This window comes from Anabrus simplex, chromosome 2 (assembly GCF_040414725.1).
Source record: "Anabrus simplex isolate iqAnaSimp1 chromosome 2, ASM4041472v1, whole genome shotgun sequence".
NCBI classification, from domain to species: domain Eukaryota; kingdom Metazoa; phylum Arthropoda; class Insecta; order Orthoptera; family Tettigoniidae; genus Anabrus; species Anabrus simplex.
The window spans coordinates 1,040,945,140-1,040,968,728 of record NC_090266.1 but is presented as its reverse complement, the minus strand read 5'-3'; the positions used below and the strand labels follow the sequence as shown (position 1 = coordinate 1,040,968,728).

Below are 23,589 nucleotides of genomic sequence, written 5' to 3'. Positions count from 1 at the left end.
AATTTCTCAAAATTATGTCTCCACAATTCCAGCATCAACTTAAGTTTCAAATTTGTTATATGGCTTGCACATACATAAGCCTATGGTCTGATTTTCTAGAACAGCAGTGTTTAAGTTTTCGCCTCACTCTGGGTACTAATCGACAAGCATTAAGTTAGGTTTCCTTCTGATCAGAAACAGATTTAGATAATACCAGTCTCAAATTTAGAAAAAAGGTAAATACACCATCATATTTACCAGTTTCTTCACAGTCAAGAGCATTTTTAAAAATGTATTATTCATCAATATATTCTGTGGTCTTGTAATATTTCATCCAATTATGATGGTTTTACTTACAAGAAGTTCTTGTCTCATTGAGGCGGCAGTTTTTATTACAAATATACCAGCAAACAGTAATTTTTGTATATTATGTACTATAATGGCTTGTCCAAGAATTCAGGAAAACTCTCTTTCTGTTCAGAAATTAACCCTTTCAGTGCCAAAACAGAATAGAGAAATATGGTATCCTAGAGAAATATAATATACTAAATGCCTAATTATTTTGGATTAATTACTACATTCAATAAGGAAAACTATTCCAGTAAAAGCATTAATGTAAGTAGCTTACCGAAAATATTCAAAACATTTTGATACAATTCTGGACATCATTTGATATATTACACCCAAATACATTTACACAAGCAAAAATAAATAATTGTTAAAAATTTTAAACTAAGTCTTAACATCCATTAGAGGTTTCAAATAACATACTGTGTGATACACAGAACATGTAAGATACATCGATATTGAAGTAAACGACTGTTTCTACATGGCTGATTGGTGCATGATGTCCTGAGGTATATTTTGGTTTTAGCAATAAAATTTGTCCAAAATTGCAAAAAACTGTGAATTACATAGACATTTGCTCAAGAATATGGTGAATTACTTAAAATTTGTGAAAAATGGTGAAACGACTAAAATTTGTGATATGTTGTGACTGTAAAAAGCTTGCAAATTATGCAGTAGACATTAAAAAACACTTATATTACATCTCTTCATTAAAAACCTATTCACGAAAATAAGGTTTCCTTCTGATCAGAAACAGATTTAGATAATCCCAGTCTCAAATTTAGAAAAAAGGTAAATACACCATCATATTCACCAGTTTCTTCACAGTCAAGAGCATTTAACAATCAATCACAACACAAAAACTACTTTTAAATGGCAATGGTAAGAGACATGTAACATCAAGTTGTTCTTTCCTGGTTGTCAGATGCTGAGGAAAGACACTCAAAAATAGTGGAAAGTGCTCTACAAAAGGTTACACTGGTATACAGTGCTTTTGCTACTGAACAAAAACAAGTGAATCAACCCTAACTTGAGGGTGCTTTTTTTGCTATGGGCTTTACGTCGCACCGACACAGATAGGTCTTATGGCGACGATGGGATGGGAAAGGCCTAGGAGTTGGAAGGAAGCGGCCGTGGCCTTAATTAAGGTACAGCCCCAGCATTTGCCTGGTGTGAAAATGGGAAACCACGGAAAACCATTTTCAGGGCTGCCGATAGTGGGATTCGAACCTACTATCTCCCGGATGCAAGCTCACAGCCACGCGCCTCTACGCGCACGGCCAACTCGCCCGGTCTTGAGGGTGCTGATTACAGATCTGAAGTCTGTTTTTCTCTATAACACCACAATTTTGAAATAGTACCATTTAAAATTTTTCATTTTACATACATGTCTTCTTTGATAGTTTCAATATTCAATTGTCTTAATATTTCAACATCTATTCATCAGGGCACTCTTTTCCTGCCAAAATTGTTTATTTCTACTAAAAGTGAGTGATTGTATGTGATTTACTATATAGCAGAAGTAATATTAACTGCTTTGTTCCTTGTAGCACTGTAATGTATGTACACAATAAATAACTTATTTAAGGCTTTTCTGTTAATGGTTTTTAGAAACTGATCAAGCCGATAATTATGCTGAGCTATTACATAACATGCTTAGAATCTAGGCTGCTGCATCTCTTCAAGAAATGCACTTTTTTCATTCACTCCTTGACCTTTTTTTCCATCAAATCTCAGCACTCTAAGTTGCAATCATGATGAGAGGTTCCATCAGGACATATCTTCTATGGAATCCAGGTACCAGGGTCAATACGGCCCGAGTATTATGGGCGATTTCTGGCTGGATCCTACAGCAATCAACCACATCCCAACATAAGAGGAAATGCAAAGGTTTCAAGCACTTTTAACAGAGTTTTTAGTGCTTACTACATATTGTAAGCGTATATCTACTTATAAATGTACTTAACGTAATATAACAATTTACAAAGAATATACAAACCAAGCTCAATTGATATCTCTGACCTTACAGCAAATACAGTAGAGACAATACGCGACACTCAGCGAGATATTGAGGGACAGCTATTAGAGCTCTCTAGCAGATTGACCTGAGAACTACTGATTCTGTCATAAGAGCATGTGCATTTGTGTGTGAAGTTTTTGGTGTTATTTATGCATTTTCAGTGAGTTGACATAAGTAAATAGTAGCGTGTGTCATTCCTTGATATCTCCTCTCAACATGAGGGGATAGGTATGTGCTGTGTTTGGCTGCAGTAACTATAAGGTAAAGAAGAATGCGCGGTCTATCTTTCGTTCCCCTCGTGACAAGAAAATGTAAGTAATATTGTGTTTGCATATATATTCTTCCAGTGACCAAGAGATTTTTATAGTACTTCATAATCTTCTGACCTGCTCGACCCATATTTTAACTGGCTTAAAATATAATACGCATATTTTATTGTATAGTGCAGCAGTTAACCTTCAATACCGATGTGTTGCAGGTCTGATCTGTGGGTCTGATTTAATTCACGAAAATACATATGCATATGAGTGTGGCTGGTTGTGTTCCAAGTTGCCCCATTTGGAATGCCATAATGCGTTGTCAAGCACTGAAGAAAATAAGGGTGATTTAAGAAATGTACATATTTTGTTGAAACAATGATGATGCAAATTTGCTTTACCCTAATGTAATGGCATTATGGCAAGTATTGCTTACAGGGAAAGTTTGAATGTTTTTGAGGCTAAATTTATAGATTTTTTTCTTTCTGTTAGTAGGCTTTGAGTTAAAAGGAAAATTGTCCAGCTCTTAAATGTAAATTCATTGAATCATGTGTGTAAGGAATGTGCCAATATTTTTGTTGACAAGTGTTTTAATATGATGATACAATGCTTTTAAATGAGAAAAAAGAAAAATCTATCCGTGAACATTCAGGCAGGAATTCTAAAGCTAAAAAAGTAATGCATAAATTAAAGATCAAGCCCTTTCACAGCAGTCCATTTCACATCTTGATTATATGTCTAATTTCAATCTTTAAATAATAACCTGTTAAATAATTCATCATTCATTTATCCAGAATTGCTTTAGCAACTTTGAAGTTAATATCTTAGTAACACTCTTTCTAGACACAATTCATTTATCCATTTCCGTATATACATTTCCATTGATATTTGAATTTAGCGCAAATTTTCAGGTCAAACCACTAGGAGTGCCACTTGCGACTTGTCTCCCATTTTAACAAGGCTAAATCCGGAAGTGTCGCGTATTGTCTCTACTGTATTTGCTTATGGTACAGGTATAAAGTGAAGAGTAAGATTTAGAATTAATGTTGCAGTTACATAACTCAAAAACCTGACATGCTATGATAAATCTAATTACAGATCTGGAATAAGCACACCAATTTAAGTATGAAACACTCGAAATTTCTTCAGTAGCAGATTTTTTTTAATGACCAGTCAAGTAATTATCATTCTTTTCCTATTGTTTTTTCACAATTATCTATACTTACAATGGCTGAGCTATCAATATATGTTTTTTAATGACACATGAATGATTATAACTGTTTGTTATTTAGATCAAATGGAACTATAATGTATTGTTGCTTGTGAGGCTAAAGAAAAAAATGATGTGTAAAAAATACAGCTATAGCCCAATGGTTCAAATTATTTCCTCCTGCGCTTAGGAAAATCATCATAGTCTTTGGCATCGTTGTTCCCCTTAATCATTCACTCAGTTCTGACCAGGCTTTATTTTCAATTTCAAGAAAGTACCTAGTATATAATAAAATTTATGTCAGGACACAGTGATAGTAATTCATGAATAACCTGGAGTGAAGAGGCAGAAAGCTGAAACTCTTCTAAATACACTACTGCTAATAACATTGTAGTTCACCTATGGCAACTATTTCATGGTCTAATAATTATATTTATGGACTGATAACCTAACAGCCAGGCCTCCTACAATATCGATCATCATAATCTTAAAATGTATCAAGTTATTAGTACTATCTCTGATCTGCACTGCATATGCTTTAAATTCTCAAGGAATCTGTATGAAACTGAAGAAGTAAGAAAACATCTCTGATAAAATGAGGTGTTTTATGAAAGACTTGTGTCTGCAGAAGGCACATACAGTATGCATAAAACCTTACACCACCAGAGAATCAGGCCCTTCACATGTAGAGGGCGTAATGGTATACTGGAAACAAGGGCAATGGCAGAACACTAACACTGACCAAAAAATCCTTGAACTTGCTTTCTACAAAGTCATATTTTGAGAAAGGTTAGAAGCAAGTACAATGAAATACAGTATGTGCAGGTAGTCCCTTGCCTGGTGCTTACATCAGTATATAATACATTATTCAATCTTCAATGAAATACTGTTGGAATGTTACTTCTTTTTTTTTTTTTTTACATGAGAACCAAACAGAGAGCTACTACAATCTCTTTGGCTAAGTGAGATAATTTATGGAGGTTTCCTGACATTCCTGAACATGGCAGTGTGACCAATAATACTTTTTTGAAGAATTATTTTGTTTTTCTGATTCTTTAAAGTGACTATGGTAATTTTCAGATCATGTTAGTTCTATCTAAGCTTCTTTGCCACCCTGAACCAACTTAATAGCTTTCACAGGTACTATGGTCTCCATGAGGCATTTTACATCAATTCAAAATGAAATTTTACACCGGATATGGGAATACCGAACTATCAAGACTGAATTACTGTATATTCTGTGCACAACTAACAGGCATGAGGGAAAATAACTCCACATATTGCAGCTATACCTACCAATCTACCATCAAATTAAAGTCTCAAGGGGCCACTCAATTTCATTTTCTTAAAGGGCAGAACCAGGGCCACTTGAGCCAAGTTTATTTCCCACCAATCATCCCCTGTAACTTGCTTCTCACCTTCCCACATATTACACAACTATTAAGTATACAAATCAGTTTAGAATAAGTACAGAAACAACAATAACATCAATACAATCATTAGAAAATAACGACTGTATTGGATGCTAGATGGAAATTCTAGTACCAAACACACATTGTTCATGGAAATTTATGGGTAGTCTATGTTCAATAAAAAATATTTCCAGCAACATTCTTAAGAGTGGTTCACAGAAAGGAGAAACAATAAAACAGAACCATCAAAACAAAGCATTATTTTATGAGCAAATGATTAAGACTGCAAGGATTATATGATTGGTGCTGGTTCCTTCTATATCCAAATGTATTCAGGGTCATACCATCTCGACTCATCCAGAAATTATTTAAATAATGTCACCCTAGTCATGCAGGTATCATAAAATCTATCTGAATAATTCAGATATTTAATACTGGATAACTATCTGAACATTTCCTGGATTTCAGTAAATTTAGCTCAGTAGCAGTAAGAGTATGACTAACAAAAATGGTTGAACTGAAAGAGCAAATTTATGGACAGTGTAACATGTATGCAACTTTGACTACAAAACTCAAATTAAAAGGAAACAGGGCAGGAATTTTTTACTATCAAACTCAAGTATTGCATTACAAATATCTTTTGTATTGCTTATAAAAATTACACAAGGGAACTTGAAAACTGTTTAAGCATCATGTATTTTTCTATTGCCTCCCAATAACAAACGTTAACAGTTTTTGCAACATTCTAAATTGTTGTATGAATTTTCAATATAATGAAAACTGAATATGGCATAATTTTCCTTTCTTCTGCATTTCCAGACCAGGAGGTTTCTGTGCAGTGCACTACTGTTACAAAATTATGTAATCAGCTTGCTTTAATGAATGCCATAATGATGTTACAGTTTGTAATTCATAATATCATTACTCAAAGTATGATTCAATTATCTCAGCACGTTCAACTAGCTAGTGTTAGACCAGAAATCCACAAAGACTTCATGTGCTCATGATAAAGAGTAGGATGCTGGTTCTGCAGATGTACATTACACGAACACAAGAGGAAAAGACTTGCAAGCACCCATAGGTCACAAGTTTGCACTTTTTGAAAAGATACCTAGTTATATGGGTATTAACATTTTTAATGCCTTGTATGTATGTTCAGTCTTCAGCCCTAAGGCTGGTTGGATCCTCAACAGCTCTGCCATCAGCTGTCATAGATGGCCTAGGCATCACTGAAGAGGCGTACTAGGGAAATGCGGAGTGAGGTAGTTTCCCGTTGCTTTCCTCACTGAGCCAGAGGTTGCCATTACATATCAGTATGCCAAGCCCACTGAAATGCATACACCAACCGACACTATGAGCAACATTTTCACACCATTCATAGCAGGGACTGGCTGCACAAGGAATAGCATTACTAGCATCGCTCATACCTCAGTCACTTTCATAATGTCAAAGCCAAGGATAAGACAGAGACAGATCTATGAAAGTAACAAAATTACTCTAGCCCATACCAGAAGACATAGTGCACTGTAAACACTAGGTCCTGCCAGCAAAGGCAGTTTAATGCCTTACCAGAATATATTAAAGCTATCACAATATACTCGTATCAGCAATTCAGGAACAGTTTAGCTAGATCCTTATTGTTAAAAATTATTTGCCTGAAGAATATTTGGAAAACTAAGACTTTTATACTACCCAGCCATGTATGCATTACTGATGGTCTTTGTGTATTATGTTACAAATTTACATATATTATCATTGAGCATACTCCCTGGAAAATATTTAAATTGAAAATAGAAATATTTGATGATCTCTTGTATGAAAATATTGTATAGAACAATACAGTTTATGACCGGGCGAGTTGGCCGTGCGGTTAGAGGCGCGCAGCTGTGAGCTCGCATCCGGGAGATAGTGGGTTTGAATCCCACTGTCGGCAGCCCTGAAGATGGTTTTTCGTGGTTTCCCATTTTCACACCAGACAAATGCTGGGGTTGTACCTTAATTAAGGCCATGGCCGGTTCCTTCCCATTCCTAGGCCTTTCCTGTCCCATCGTCGCCATAAGACCTATCTGTGTCAGTGAGACGTAAAGCAAATATCAAGTGTTAAGAACCCCACTGTCGGCAGCCCTGAAGATGGTTTTCCGTGTTTTCCCATTTTCACACCAGGCAAATGCTGGGGCTGTACCTTAATTAGGGCCACGGCCGCTTCCTTCCCACTCCTAGGCCTTTCCCATCCCATCGTCGCCATAAGACATATCTGTCGGTGCGACGAAAAAAAAAAAGTATAGCAAAAGTAGAGTTTATGTATGTATTTATTTATATATATTACAAGACTGAGCCATCCACAGAACATTTAGGGTAAATGAAGTGTACTTTTTACAGCCCTGAGTATACTGGATGGTGACAAAAGTATTGCATTAGCTGTTGCTTCGAAAGCTCAGCAGTTATCTGGACAAGAGATGAGATTTACCAAGATCATTAATTTGTATGTTCGGAAAATATCCAGATTCACTCCCGTTTACTTAGTTTGTGAGTCTGCATCATATATCAGATAACTGGCTCAATATACTTCAGAAAGAATTATATTTTATTTTCACCTGAATGGAATTGCAGGCAACTACAGGGATCCAGAATGTGAAACTATGTGCTACTTGGGATTAACACAATATAAAATGGTTGCTAATTGAAATTAGGTAATCTCAAAGTTTCAGTAACTATTTCTTCATATTTTAACCAACTAACTCAAGCAGAGATATGCTTTCTAAATTTAAAGGCAGCACTGTAGAGTGGTTAAAGCAAATGATTACACACTTCTGCAGCAACAAGCTGCTGATACTCTTAAGTAGACAGAGTATGTCTTGCATAACAATATTTATCAAATAAATACAGTATACAGAACAGTGAAGATTATTCTTTCAGATCCTCCAAGTGAGGCTTACTCCTTTTGGTTTATTCATCATCAGTCGGGTTTGTTCAGTAAGCAAATAAAGAAACTTGAGAGTAGTGACACATCTATGATTGAAGTGAAAGTCATAATAGAGCATAGAATAATTCCACTACAAGAAAAAGGAAACTGTTGCTATCTGGGTATCAAAACAAAAGAAGTTTTGAAGAATGCAGAAGATCATTGCAATAAATTAACCATTTAAAAATTTCATAGTGAAGTAAAAGAGTTTTACAAAACTGCCATCACATATCTTACAAATGGTCTCAGCTATTATCAGGTTTTGACATTTTTGAGTGGATGTCTTTGACCAAAGTATTGGAATGAAAATATACAGAAGAAAATAAGTGGATATTTGTGAGTCGGTAATATTTCATCAGTATGTGGATTTGAAGAAATTTCCGTCTTCAAAAATTTCAGAGGAAAATGGGAAATCACAATTAATTGTTCAGAACAAGAGGCTGGAATTTTTCAGAAACACAGAATTCACCATTCACAAGTCAGAATTACTTAAGGTGTACCAATAAGTGTTTTCAATTACAATTCAAATGTTGGGAGGAATTTTTAAATAATAGGAGCTCAGTGAATTGAGGAAAGGATTTGTTTAAATGCATCAACAATTGAGAGGATCTTACAGTGTATTTATAACTTCAAAATGAGCTGTGGGAAATTTCACACATATGCAAGTATACAACCTGACATTCTGAAAGCAGTAAAATCATCTGAGAAGTATGAATGGTTCAAAAAGTAAACTGTACAGAAACCATGTATGAAAAAAAAAAAAAAAAAAAAAAAAAAGAGAGGGTTATTTTAGTTCGAGTATTGCACATTTTGATATACAGTGGACTCTGGTCCATTCAACATTGAATAATTTGAATAAAAGTATATTCCCCTTGAAATTCTTACTTTTTTAAAAGAATTTCCTGTACGTCGCACCGACACAGGTAGGCCTTATAGCAGCGATGGGATAGGAAAGGGCTAAGAGTGGGAAGGAAGCAGCCGTGGCCTTAATTAAGGTATAGCCCCAGCATTCGCCTGGTGTGAAAATGGGAAACCACGGAAAACCATCTTAAGGGGTGCCGACATTGTAGTTCAAACTCACCATCTCCTGGATGCAAGCTAACTGCTGCGCGCCCCTAACCGCATAGCCAACTTGCCCGGTATTCCTATTCTAATCAATCCTGAAAAATTGTATTTAATTTGAATTTTCAAAGCTTAAATTTGGACAATTCGAAGTCAGTATTGTAATGCGAGTTACTTTTGTAACAGTTCCATGAACTGAAGCCTTCAAACAATTCCCAAGAATTCTCTACTTTTATTATAGTGTCCTAGTTATGGTCAGGTAGTCATTATTGTTAATAGATGTACGTTAATCTTTATCTCTGTGACTGTCAATGAGTGTAGGATCGGCATTGCCAAGTTCACATTAATGCCCAAAGGAAGACCCTACACACAGGTGGCAATGGAAAATTTATTATCAGGGTACTGTTTTCAGAATTTAAAACAAAGTTTAAAACAGTGTTAATTTCTTTAAATAAGTATTTTATGACAATTTTAATTTAATGAGAAGGATGACTCGTATTGTAAATACAACAGGGTTTGTTCATAATTCACATTCTATAATCTTTACTGATATCCAGGAGAACTACAGAATAACAATGTAATCTTATTTGGAAATAACTCAGTCTGCTTTTATTGTATCTCTCTCTCTCTTTATAAAAATCCGATCAGATTGCTCTAGCCCCCTCTCTTGAGAGGTATGTTAAAATGTTATTTTTAAAACTGGTTATCTGTATAGTAACATAGCAAACTAACCAAACCTGAGACAGAAAGCAGCCATCCTGTCTTTGTATAAGAAATAATCATGAATGAATGAATGAATGAATGAATGAATGAATGAATGAATGAATGAATGAATGAATGAGCATTGGAAAAAAACAAATTAAGTTGTAAATGCAACAGCTATCTTATTATCAACTTCGAACAGGATTTGATTTTGATGAATGATGATAGAGGGAGAAAGATGCTAAAGCAGCGGTTAGAGGAAAAAAAAATCCACTGGTTTAAACAATGAATCAGGTGACATCCATAGGATGATGAGACATGGAATGACCCTCTAGTTGTTTAATATTCTGTATATTTTTGTTTCAAGGTGCTGCAGTAACTTCACCACCACCACCACCACTTGAGATTCTGGAGATTTTCTCACTTGGTCCCAGTCATGACCCATTCTGATAACCTGTGTCAACAATAAACAATATCAGTCATTAAACAATTTATCACTCAAGATATTTTAAGCTGAAATATAATTAACTTATGCATTATCTAGTGGGTTAATCTGGTTACTCCAGGCTACATTTAAAAAATTAAAATCAGTACAAGTCAGACACTTATGGCCGATAAAGACAGGCTGTGGCGCGCATGTCACACATTGAACGTCACGTAACTGTGCCAGTCTGCATCCCGAGGACCACTCTACTGTAGTCTCACGTCAGTCTCGGGATGTATTCTCTAATACATGATGTTCAATGTGTGACATGCGTACCACGGTCTGTCTTTCTCGTTGGCCTCTCTTGTGGCTTTGTCACTCTGTTTAAAAATGCTTTTAACTTTACCACAATGCAGCAAGTACTTACTGTTACATATTATTGTTAGTAATATTGTTTAGAAACAATCTGAGGTAGTCAGATTACCCCATGGGGTATGATACGGAACGTTTTCTTACTACCTTCTTATTTGTTCTACTGCTGTTGATTTAACTTCAACCATTGTTTAAATTAAAAATCCCCTTCAGAACTTTTAAACTTCACAGTTCTTGTAAAATGTCTGAAGTGTAAAGCTGAAACTGTGTAAAACATTTTCCATTAATTTAGTTGCAACATGTATGCAATAGTGTAAATTGACAAGACTAATTGATTAGTGTTCCTTAATTGTAATGGCTGGCCTCACAGTGTAAGGGTAGCGTGCTTGCCTCTTACCCAGAAGCCCCGGGTTCAATTCTCGGGCAGGTCAGAGATTTTTGCCTGGATCTGAGGGCTGGTTCGAGGTCCTCTCAGCCTACATAATTACGACTGAGGAGCTATCTGATGGTGAGATGGCGGTCCCGGTCTAAGAAACCAAGAATAACAGCTGAGAGGATTCGTCGTGCTGACCACATGGCACCTCATAATCTGCAGGCCTTTGGGCTGAGCAGCGGTCGTTTGGTAGGCCATGGGCCTTTGTGGCTGTTGTGCCATGCAGGGGGGGGCATTAATTGTAACATTATTAGTAGTAATGTTCACTTTAGATATCTGGTGGTGTTCTCTTTTCCCCTTAGCTATAGTTCTTTTCTGGTGAAGACTGCATTTGGGAGTAACCATTCTAGAGAACATAAGTAAGGTTACTTATTGTGGAAATAAAATTTATCTTTTCATGCCAGCTCAATTATACCAGTTTCCTAAAACTAACCATAATATTAATAAACATCATGAGGTTTTGTGATTTTAATTACCTGCATAAAGAGGGCATTATAAATATAAATGTACAAATTCATTGAAAAGTGACTGGGGTATTCTAGTTACCCCACCTAGAGAACAAGGGGAGTTAAAAAGCTTGGTAACATGAGGACTAAGGGAAAAAGTTAACTCAATCGCACAAAAAATGGCCAGCAACAAAACATTTAATTTGATTCATTCTAGAAGTGCGAAGGTATTTCTAAATTGTGGATAGCTGGTAGCCAAAGAGACAATTCTTGGAATCTTACCACATGCACAATATGTCCATCCTATTTCAAACAAGAGGATTTTGAAAGAAAGTCATCTTCTGCAACAACCAATTTTAGCACAGTTGAGTGTACAAGATAAATTACACCCATGCATCTTCATTAAAAAAAACATGGCATAAAAGCCCTTTTATGACCTTGGCCTGGCAAGGTGAGCCAGATGGCCTGCAGATATTGTCACATAGTGTGATAACATCCTCAGCCATATTGCTCAGTTTTCTTAACCAGATCTACTGCCTCTCATATCAGACAGCTCCTCAGTTGGTCTGATGAGGCTGAAAGAACCTAGGAAAAACCTGTCCAGAAATAAGCCTGGAGGCTTCTGGTAAGAGGCAGAAACATCACCCCCTACACCATGAGGCTGACAAATTTAGATAGATATAACACACTGACTGGCAAACAAAATAAACAAATGCAACACTTCAACTTTTCTGTAAAGTTTTATTAACAAGCTATTAACAAGCATAACGATACCACATATTTATTCCTCAACACAATTCAAGGTATAGACTTAAAAGCTTTAAAAGTTGTACTTCGAACAAAAGTACTGATTTATTACATTATTAAAAAATACGAATGTTCAAGTATTGTCAATTTAAATTTCCACTTCAAATGTTTTCATTTGTCACTTTTCGACACATTTTGCACATTGTAACATGCTTACACGATTCAATAGAAACTCTCTCATTAACCACTCTCTGTACCTGTCCAGGTATACTCCTAATGCCTGCAATGTTTTCTTGGGATATGAGGTAACATCCTTCCTTCGGTATCTCTCCAAGTAGGCACAGAGTGTCTGGAACTCAGTGGCAAACTCTTCTTCCCAACATATCCCACACGTGTTCGATGGGATTCAAGTTGGTTCTTCATGCCAGCTAATCCAACCTCTGAATCCTGATGACACTGAGGAAGTCTGTCACACATCGTGCCACAAGAGGTTGTGTATTATTATGCATCATGATGAATCTGTCCACAATACATGAGGGCAAAAGGGCACAATGTTGTTTATGATGACGTCTTCGATGTGTCGGTGTGCTGCAAGACTTCCGTTCACAATGAAGATGAGCTCTGAGCGAGCAGCCAGAACACTTCCTACCCATGCCATGACAGAACTTCCATGGAATGACGTTCTTGAAGAAATATTGCAGGGAGAATATCGCTCTCCTGGTCTCCTCCAAACTCTTTCTGTTCCATCCGGAGATCTGAGGGCAAAACAAGACTCGCCTGATAAAAGTACACACTCTTACTGCTCCACTGTCCACTCCTGATGTTGCCGCAGATGTTGAGGAAAAAATATTTCTTCTAACCTTCTTCCCATAGTCCGTGCACTTACGTTCACATAGGAGACTTGTTGGAGTTAATTTCTCACTTCAATGGCAGTAGCACAGCGATCGACTAAGTTCTGCAAGTTAATAAACTGATAATCTTGTGCAGAAGTTGACCTGCTCTGACTTCATGACATATTGTGGAAACTGTGGTTCCTATCACTGCTGCAACATAACAGTAACTTCTTCAATCCTCAACCACTGTTACTACTCTTGCGGCATCTTCCGAATTGAAAGGCACCTTTACTTGTTTAAATTGCCTTTGAAGCGGTAAAAAGGCTCTCAGCCTTCTCCTGTGTTTTCATCACACAATGTACAACGAACCAAGCCATCAACAATGGCCATAAAGTCTTATTAAATGAAGACTGCCAAAAACATTATAGAAATAATGAATGAGTCTGCAACAATCTCCAACATTGTCTCAATAAAAACTATGTACAATGTACCTTAAAACACTGTTCATTCAGTAGAATGTGTAAAACAATATAATATCATAGTAGTTAATAGCTAGTTATGAAAATAGAAATTTAAACAAAAGATGAAGTGTTGCCATTTTCTTTTTTCAGTCAATGCAATATCTAAGTTCATAAAAATGAATTGTGGGTTCAATACATTGGTATTTGAAAAATATATATAACACAAACTATATAAAAAGTATAGAGGCCTTTGCCATTAAAGAGTATTATAAAATTCTGTTAATGGCTAAAACAAACAAAAAAGAACATAAAGAAACAATTATATAGCAAATAAAAAATTCGGAAGAGGAAGGAATGTTCACTTGACATCTACTGTGTTGCCGATATGCTTTTAGTGTTGCACGATTTATCCTTCCTGATCTCCCTTCTCTCACGAATCTGGTTGGAACTTATTTTTCTTAGCGACTAACTGCAACCACCACTTCTTTCTTTCTTTCTTTCTTTCTTCAAACTCATTACAAATTATTTTTTCCTAATATTCTTGTGCATAAGGTTACTTCTGGGTTCTTATACAGTGTACTGTACAAAATTGGATCACTACTACAAGCTTGAAATTAAATATTTAGTAATACTGCAGCATTTTATGGGCCAAAACATTGTTCATTTTTTTTTCCCCTGAGAATAAGCACAGGAATAAAACTTGTAACATCATTTCAGACATCTGCACCTTGTTAAGTTTACATCTGACAGGTTGAAAGTAATTCATCCAGCGTAGATTAAAAAAAGAGACATACCAGGTAATTCAACTCATCCTGAATATCAAGAAAGCAAAATTCCACCCCTCTATGGATGTATACAGAGAAGCAGATGTGTAATAGATAGTGTGGAGAAGTGTGAACGGCTTGCTGTAAAATGATTACAAGTCATCATCATTTCATTTCGTGTGGCTATTTCTAGCCGAGTGCAGCCCTTGTAAGGCAGACCCTCTGATGAGGGTGGGCGGCATCTGCCATGTGTAGGTAGCTGCGTGTTATTGTGGTGGAGGATAGTGTTATGTGTGGTGTGTGAATTGCAGGGATGTTGGGGACAGCACAAACACCCAACCCCCGGGCCACTGGAATTAACCAGTGAAGATTAAAATCCCCGACCCGGCCGGGAATCGAACCCGGGACCCTCTGAACCGAAGGCCAGTACGCTGACCATTCAGCCAGCGAGTCGGACTATATTACAAGTAATATCAATGCATATTCAGTAAAGTCAAGCTCAAAGCTCTTCATGTTTTGTAAGCATCAATAGCAATTTTGTGCAAGCATGTCATCATTACCAAGTTGGCAGATGTGGCAGACCCGATCTAGAGGGCAGTGTACCAGACTAGTTTAGTTGCTTTTTCTTTTGTTTAAAGAAACAGTTATTCCAAAAATATGTTGTAATATCTCTAACGGCTAGCAACAAATTCAAATGTATGTATAAAAGGCCCTAATAGAAATACAGAACAAAATATAACAAGAACATACCGGTATATAGTATTATGAATAATAGATTTAAAGAAGATACCTTTTGTAGCATTATTTCCTCTTACAGTGGCAAGGCTGATGGTACATCCTCATCTCTATCATCATCAACATCATCATCATCATCATCATCATGTTTCACTGTCATCCTGTAAATTAATGATAATGGTTCCAAAATTTACAGTAGACCTATTTCCATCAGAAAGCCATTTTCTTGCAATTTATCTGTGTGTTTCACACAAACAATCCAGTTTTCCCCAGTCAAGTATTTCATTTCATCATTAAGAAGTTTTTGAAAATCTGATATTTTGAAAGTTATGTTTTTCTTAGTGACCTCCCTTTTTATCTGTGCCCAAACACATTCTATTGCATTATACTGCTAATGATTAGGCCCCCATGCCCCCATTCATTGGCGAATCAACAGAGATCGTATATTTTCTCACTTTTTTTTCTCTCAAGTTTTGTTTCCATGGGAGAAGAAACATCATTTTGTGATTCAATATGGCAGCATTGTGGATTTTTCTCAATTGAACAGAATGATATAGTGCATTATCCATTATAATTGAACTGCCTTCCTCCAAATAATCAACAAATCTGTTCAGAAATCAGTCTTGAAATGAATCTGATGTCATTTTCCCATGATAATCTCCAGTCAATTTTTGAGCTAATGTCCACTCGCTCTCAGGAATGAAACTTGTTTTAGCCGATTTTACATGACAAACCATTAACCTGCAACACCCACCACCCCATCTGAACAGGAATTTTCAGATCCCGTTTCTAGCTGAGTCTTGTCAAACATATTTCACGGTATGGTTTTGGTTGATGCATGTTTCATCTTTATAAACTATACGGCAAGTGTCACCCAATTCCCTGATCTAGTGCATTGCGCACAAGAAAGTCAACCTTGCTGCAACTATATCACTTTGTTTCATAGGGAATTTTCATCAGTGATGGGTTTTTCTGTACTGGAATTCTGGCTGTTTCAATATCCTTTTTTGGTGGAGGACACTGAACCATTTTAGGCCAATTTTTCTCTTAATGAAAGTGCTGGGTTTTTGGCTGCTGGAAATTCTCCTCTATCAAAGTTCAAAAATTGTGTGTTGGCAAAACATTTTTTTCAAATCATCTAAATTTGGCACCCTTTTAGGAATGCTTCTGAAGCGGAATGAAGAATTTCTTAGCAAATGTGTTTTTGCCTTTTCAGCTTATCTGCATACACGTGACACAGTTGACACCTTTACCAATCATGCTTCGGCGATTAAGTTTTGGCACTTAGAAAAGTTAACCTGTCTACGGTTTTCTTCAAGTGCAAATTTTTTGAAGAAACACTGTAAAACATTTGATGAACTTTACTGGTATATCCACTGGATGTTTCACTACCAGTAGTATTGGGCTTGCTAAGCGACATAATTGCTTTCAGTTCTAAACTGATAATAATAATAATAATAATAATAATAATAATAATAATAATAATAATAATAATAATAATAATAATAATAATATGAGCTGCTGCATCCACCATGCCAATGTACAACCAAGGGAAGTAGCACAAGCTAGCCAATTCCAACCGCACGCTTATCACGAAGGAAGGCCCACCCTCTCCCTATTCCCGTCAACAGGCGGAGGACAGCCGCTTGCGGATTGGTCAGCGCCCCCGCCGCTGTTATGTGGATCACCCTGCTCGCTCATTGGAGGCCTCCGGCATCATGGAAGAACCTGGACGGCGCGCGGAGAGTATTTGCCTTCAGGAAGACTCTGGAAGGCATGTCCCTTCTGGAAGCATCTACTTGGCGTGGGCCCAGGTATTTAGGTCAGGCGCGACCTATGGGAGAGTTAGTTGGTGTAGGTCAGCTGGTGTAGTGAGTCCAATGTGTGGATTCAGTGAGTTAGTAAAGAGTGCAGTCAGTGTGTTGGTGACAGCCTGGGCTAAGGTGTCAGTCTGTTGAGCTGAGGACTCTTTTCTGTGTGCTTGTCGTCGTGCATGTGAGGATGTGGAGGAGGATGTGGTCTGTCCTGTGCAGTGTGGAGGACAACACTGGGTGCCGATATGGGGCTGTGAGTGGAGTTCGACGGACTGAATGGACAGCGGATACTATCGCGAGCTGCGAGACTGATATGTGGACTGCGGACTGTGATAGCGCTAACGAGCGTGACTTAGCGGCTGAGTGAGTGTAGTGCAAGTGATCGAAAACTCTGTACGTGTGTGTTGTTGTAGATAATACATGAGAAACTAAGAGAGAGAGCGTGAACCATGTAAAAATGTGTCCTACCGAGCTCGATAGCTGCAGTCGTTTAAGTGTGGCCAGTATCCAGTATTTGGGAGATAGTGGGTTTGAACCCCACTGTCGGCAGCCCTGAAGATGGTTTTCCTTGGTTTCCCATTTTCACCATTTCACACCAGGTTGTACCTTAATTAAGGCCATGGCCGCTTCCTTTCCATTCCTAGCCCTTTCTTGCCCCATCGTCGCCATAAGACCTATCTGTGTCAGTGCGACGTAAAGCAACCTTCAAAAAACAAAAATAAAAAAATTGTGTGTCCTGTGTACTCGTGTAAGATGTGAGCTCGGCAATTGTGTGTGTGTGTGTGTACATGCGTAGTTTAAGTGCTTAGCTAATAAATCTTAGAATAGGAAGCTCAAAATAAATGATCATCATGGCTTCCCAATTTACTGGGGTCAGCAAATGGTTTTGGATTTGGCCCAGTTTTATAGCCTTTTCTGAAGCCAACCTTATGTGGAGAGATGGTACTGCTATTGTGTGTTTCTGTCATGGGTATCGTTTCATGCGTACAGGGTGAATCACCTTAAATTTGCAAATGAAATATTTCTGAAATGGAAGATGCTATTGAAGTGCTGTTTTCACAGAAATGAAGTGTAACTAAGGGCTCATAATTGTAGCAAATACACAGATTTTAATAACTATTAGAATGTGTATTATTTTGGAAAGTTAATTATTTCAAATGGATCAATGCCTATTGACGTTAACAAAATAAAACTAGATGAAATTAGAATGTTACTGTTTTTTTTTTTTTTTTTTCCCAGGTTCTAGTACATGTAGTTTACGAGGTATCGCACTTCAAAAACAGTATATACCAACAGTTGTCAGCTCCATTGAACTGCTTAGTTACGAAGCTATGATGTCATTATTAATGATTATGATTACATTGCGACTTCCTTGTCAGACACTTTGTGATTAATGAAGAAGTAGGATGTGGTGGAGGATGGCCGACAGGTTATTGGTGTATGGAGAATGTAGGAAGAATGCTATTCGTTCTTATACTTTGTACGTGGAACAATTTCCCAATAGAAGTTGCCCATCTCGACAATTATTTGTGAACCTCTTCAACCAATTACGTAAAAGTGGGAAGTGTAACACCCAGAAACGTAACAGAAACAAACGAGTGACTGCAGAAGAGGGAGAAATTAATATTCTAGTTGCTGTTGCTGTAGATCCGCACGTTAGTTCCCATGCAATCGCGTGAGGAAGAGGCATGTGTCGGGCAAGTGTGCTAAGTGTTCTTCACCATTGTAATTTCCATCCGTATCATGTATCTCTCCATGAAGAGCTGCATGGAAATGATTTTGAGTATTGTGGTAACTTTTGTACATGGGCAGTAAGACAAGATCCACCAGATTTATCATGCATCTTGTTTAGCGATAAAGCAACATTTACAAATCATGGCCAACTAAACCTCCGAAACATGCACTTTTGTTCCATATACTATCCCCAATGGCTTTGTCAGGTGGAACGTCAGCGTCCATGGAGTTTAAGTGTGTGGTGTGGAACAATAAACCATCAGTTCTTAGACCTATTTTTTTTCATAGAAGGAACACCAGATTCTCAAAAGTATCTCAACCACCTAGAAAACCAACTTCCACAGATTTTAGAAGACATTCCACTGCAGACTAGGAGGAACATATCGTGCCTGGAATGGCAAAGTATCTTAAGCGACATTTCTGTCGAAATTGAGGTTGTGATGTTTATACATCAATCGGACCCCACTGAACATGTTGGCAAAGTATTGCAAGCGTCAAATGAATTTAGAGGGTAGAAACAACGTAAAAGAGCCTCCGTGGCTCAGACGGCAGCGCGTTGGCCTCTCACCGCTGGATACCGTGGTTCAAATCCCGGTCACTCCAAGTGAGATTTGTGCTGGACAAAGCGGAGGCGGGGCAGGTTTTTCTCCGGGTACTCCGGTTTTCCCTGTCATCTTTCATTCCAGCAACACTCTCCTTTATCATTTCACAGCATTTATCACTCATTAATAAATCACCTTGGGAGTGGCGACCCCATTGTAATAACAGCCTATATATGCTTCATTCATTACATCCCTGACCCGGTCAATGACTGGAAAACAGGTTGTAGGTTTTCATTTTCAAACAACGTAAAAATGAAATTATCGTAACCACAATCAGAAATATACAGAACACCAGGTTATTGTAACCACCGGTGATTACATCTTTAGCGTCTGAGTTAGAATCTTGTAATTTGCATACAGTTTATCGTAAGCGAAGTATTTTTTAATTCAGGAGGGAACGTGAGGTGCATTAGTTTCATTGTTCATGACTGGTGTCGGTCATTGCTATAGTACATGTTTTATAACTGCCTCAAATCAATGTGGCACTTGAAACATAAGAAAAAGCATGCTGGTGGACCTATCGCATGTTGATTGACAGCTGGTATACTAGTGGAATGCAGAAAAGGGGCAGGAAGGGGCTGTTTCTTGTAACAGACTTGACTGAACAGGTACGGTCAGTAGCTAAACAAATCGGCTCATTGTCGGTACATATTCCTACCATTCCTACACAAACTGAATTATGCCGCTGAAAATTCTAAACTGAAGTTTGCGAAAACAAGAGGACAAACGTGAGAGAGAGTTCTGTGTTCATAGTTTTATGAATAAGGAAGCTGAGGACAGAAATAATAAAACACAAGAATAGCATAGAAGGGAGTTAGCTACTGAAAGTAATAAAAAAAAAAAAGATGCAACAAAAGTGTTGTACAGGAGGGTCAAGAGAATTTTAACTGAGCAAGTTGGCCATGCACAGCTGTGAGCTTGCATTCGGGAGGTAGTGGGTTTGAATCCCACCATCGGCAACCCTGAAAATGGTTGCCCGTTGTTTCCTAATTTTCACACCAGGCAAATGCTGGGGCTCTACCTTAATTAAGGCCACAGCTGCTATCTTCCCAATCCTAGCCCTTTCCCATTCCTCTGTTGCCAAAGACCTTCAATGTGTTAGTGTGACGTGAAACAAGTAGCAAAAAATAAATAAGAAAACAGTAGAACAGAGACAGCATGAGACTGAAGAAACTTCATATGGTACACCGGAAAAAAAACATGGAAAGGGAAAAAACATGTAACGGATTTTAAAGATTTCGATGAATGTTACATTCTTCAGGAAAAAAACCCCTCCATCAATATCTAAATTACGACCTGTATCAGGAGAGAGAATTGGTTTCCAAGGAGATTGTATCAGCTTGAGAAGTACTGTAAAAGATTTAGGCTTCAACTGGAAGAAGATTAGAAATAATTGAAGGGTTTTAATTGAAGTCGCCTATAGGGCAAAAGACCTGTATCAGGCCTCTCTGGAGGCTACACGCCATGCCATTACAGTAGTTATCTTGTGAATAAATTTGTGAACGAGTTGCTGCAGATACTGACTGTCCTTCTGACATCCAACAAGGAGATTAGCAGGCGACGCAAGACAAGTATCTAAAACTTTTTTTTTGTTTTTGCTAGGGGCTTTACGTCGCACCGACACAGATAGGTCTTATGGCGACGATGGGATAGGAAAGGCCTAGGAGTTGGAAGGAAGCGGCCGTGGCCTTAATTAAGGTACAGCCCCAGCATTTGCCTGGTGTGAAAATGGGAAACCACGGAAAACCATCTTCAGGGCTGCCGATAGTGGGATTCGAACCTACTATCTCCCGGACGCAAGCTCACAGCCGCGCGCCTCTACACGCACGACCAACTCGCCCGGTATCTAAAACTTACTTACGACTCCAAACACAGCGATCTATTACTGCAAACAGATGAGGAAGACTGATAAAAATATTCCTTTCTAAATATTGTACTGTAATCAGAGTAATTTCCACTTTGATTCTCTTATTGTAGTGTAGTAAGTAAATTTTCCTATTGTTTTTGATATACATTTCTTAATACAAATGACCTCCTCTGCGAACCATGTGACCTTGCCGCGGTGGGGAGGCTTGCGTGTCCCAATGATGCAGATAGCCGAGCCGCAGGTGCAACCATATCGGATGGGTATCTGTTGAGAGACCAGACTAACGAATGGTTCATCGAAAGGGCGGTAGCAGCCTTTCGGTAGTTGCAAGGGCGGCAGTCTGGATGATTGACTGATACGGCCTTGTAATAATACTCAACATGGCTTAGCTGTGTTGATACTGCTACACGGCTGAAAGCAACGGGAAACTACAGCCGTAACTAACTCCCGAGGACATGCAGCTCTCTCTGTATGAATGATGTACTGATGATGGCTTCCTCCCGGGTAAAATATTCCGGAGGTAAACTAGTCCCCCATTCGGATCTCCGGGTGGGGACTACACGAGAGGGGGCGATCATCAGGAAGATGGATACTGACATTCTGCGAGTCGGAGCGTGGAATGTTAGAAGTTTGAATCGTTGTGGTAGGTTAGAGAATCTGAAAAGGGAGATGGATAGGCTAAAGTTAGATGTAGTTGGCATAAGTGAAGTACGTTGGCAGGAAGAACAAGATTTTTGGTCAGGCGACTACCGAATTATCAACACAAAATCAAACAGAGGAAATGCAGGAGTTGGTTTAATAATGAATAAGAAAATAGGGCAGCGGGTAAGCTACTACGACCAGCATAGTGAAAGAATTATTGTCGTCAAGATAGACACCAAACCAATGCCCACCACAATAGTGCAGGTCTATATGCCTACTAGTTCAGCGGATGATGAAGAAATCGAAAGAATATATGAGGAGATAGAAGATTTAATACAATATGTAAAAGGTGACGAGAATCTAATTGTGATGGGAGACTGGAATGCAGTGGTAGGCCAAGGAAGAGAAGGTAGTACAGTAGGAGAATTTGGATTGGGACGAAGGAACGAAAGAGGAAGTCGTCTGGTTGAATTCTGCACTGATCATAATTTAGTCCTTGCCAATACTTGGTTCAAACACCACAAACGACGGTTGTATACGTGGACGAGACCTGGAGACACTGGAAGGTATCAAATAGACTTCATTATGATTAGGCAGAGATTCAGAAACCAGGTGTTGGATTGCAAAACTTTCCCAGGAGCAGACGTGGACTCTGACCACAACTTGTTGGTAATGAAATGCCATCTGAAGTTGAAGAAATTGAAGAAAGGAAAGAATGCAAAAAGATGGGATCTAGACAAGTTGAAAGAAAAGAATGTGAGGGATTGTTTCAAGGAACATGTTGCACAAGGACTAAATGAAAAGGCTGAAGGAAACACTATAGAGGAAGAGTGGAGAGTCATGAAAAATGAAGTCAGTAGGGCTGCTGAAGAAATGTTAGGAAGGAAGAAAAGATCAACTAAGAATCAGTGGATAACTCAGGAGATACTAGACCTGATTGATGAACGACGAAGATACAAGAATGCTAGAAATGAAGAGGGCAGAAAAGAATACAGGCGATTAAAGAATGAAGTGGATAGAAAGTGCAAGGCAGCTAAGGAAGAATGGCTGAAGGAGAAATGCAAGGATGTCGAAGGCTGTATGGTCCTGGGAAAGGTAGATGCTGCATACAGGAAAATCAAGGAAACCTTTGGAGAAAGGAAATCTAGGTGTATGAATATTAAGAGCTCAGATGGAAAACCACTTCTAGGGAAAGAAGACAAAGCAGAAAGATGGCAGGAGCATATCCAACAGTTGTATCAAGGTAAAGATGTAGATAATTTGGTTCTGGAACATGAAGAGGCTGTTGATGTTGATGAAAAGGGAGACCCAATTTTGAGGTCAGAGTTTGACAGAGCTGTGAGTGACCTCAATAGGAACAAGGCACCTGGAATTGATGACATTCCCTCTGAATTACTGACTGCCTTAGGAGAAACCAGCATGGCAAGGTTATTTCATTTAGTCTGCAAGATGTATGAGACAGGAGAAGTCCCATCCGATTTTCAGCAGAATGTGGTTATACCTATTCCCAAGAAAGCCGGTGCTGACAGGTGTGAAAACTACCGCACCATTAGTTTAGTATCTCATGCCTGCAAAATTTTAACACGTATTATTTACAGAAGAATGGAAAAACAAGTTGAAGCTGAGTTGGGAGAAGATCAATTTGGCTTCAGAAGAAATGTAGGAACACGTGAAGCTATCCTGACTTTACGTCTGATCTTAGAGGATCGAATCAAGAAGGACAAGCCCACGTACATTGCATTCGTAGATCTAGAAAAGGCATT

At 38.1% G+C, this 23,589-nt stretch overlaps 1 protein-coding gene across 1 annotated transcript in view; it reads right to left on the bottom strand.

Moving 5' to 3' along the window:
- Positions 1–1,514: 1,514 nt before the first annotated feature.
- LOC136863268 (TRPL translocation defect protein 14) overlaps positions 1,515–23,589 on the bottom strand; it is a 476,558-nt gene continuing 454,483 nt past the window's right edge. The window contains exon 13 of the mRNA XM_067139653.2: positions 1,515–2,174. Within this exon, the coding sequence (XP_066995754.1) occupies positions 2,134–2,174 (41 nt within the window). The 3' untranslated portion in view covers positions 1,515–2,133. The remainder of the gene's footprint in view (positions 2,175–23,589) is intronic.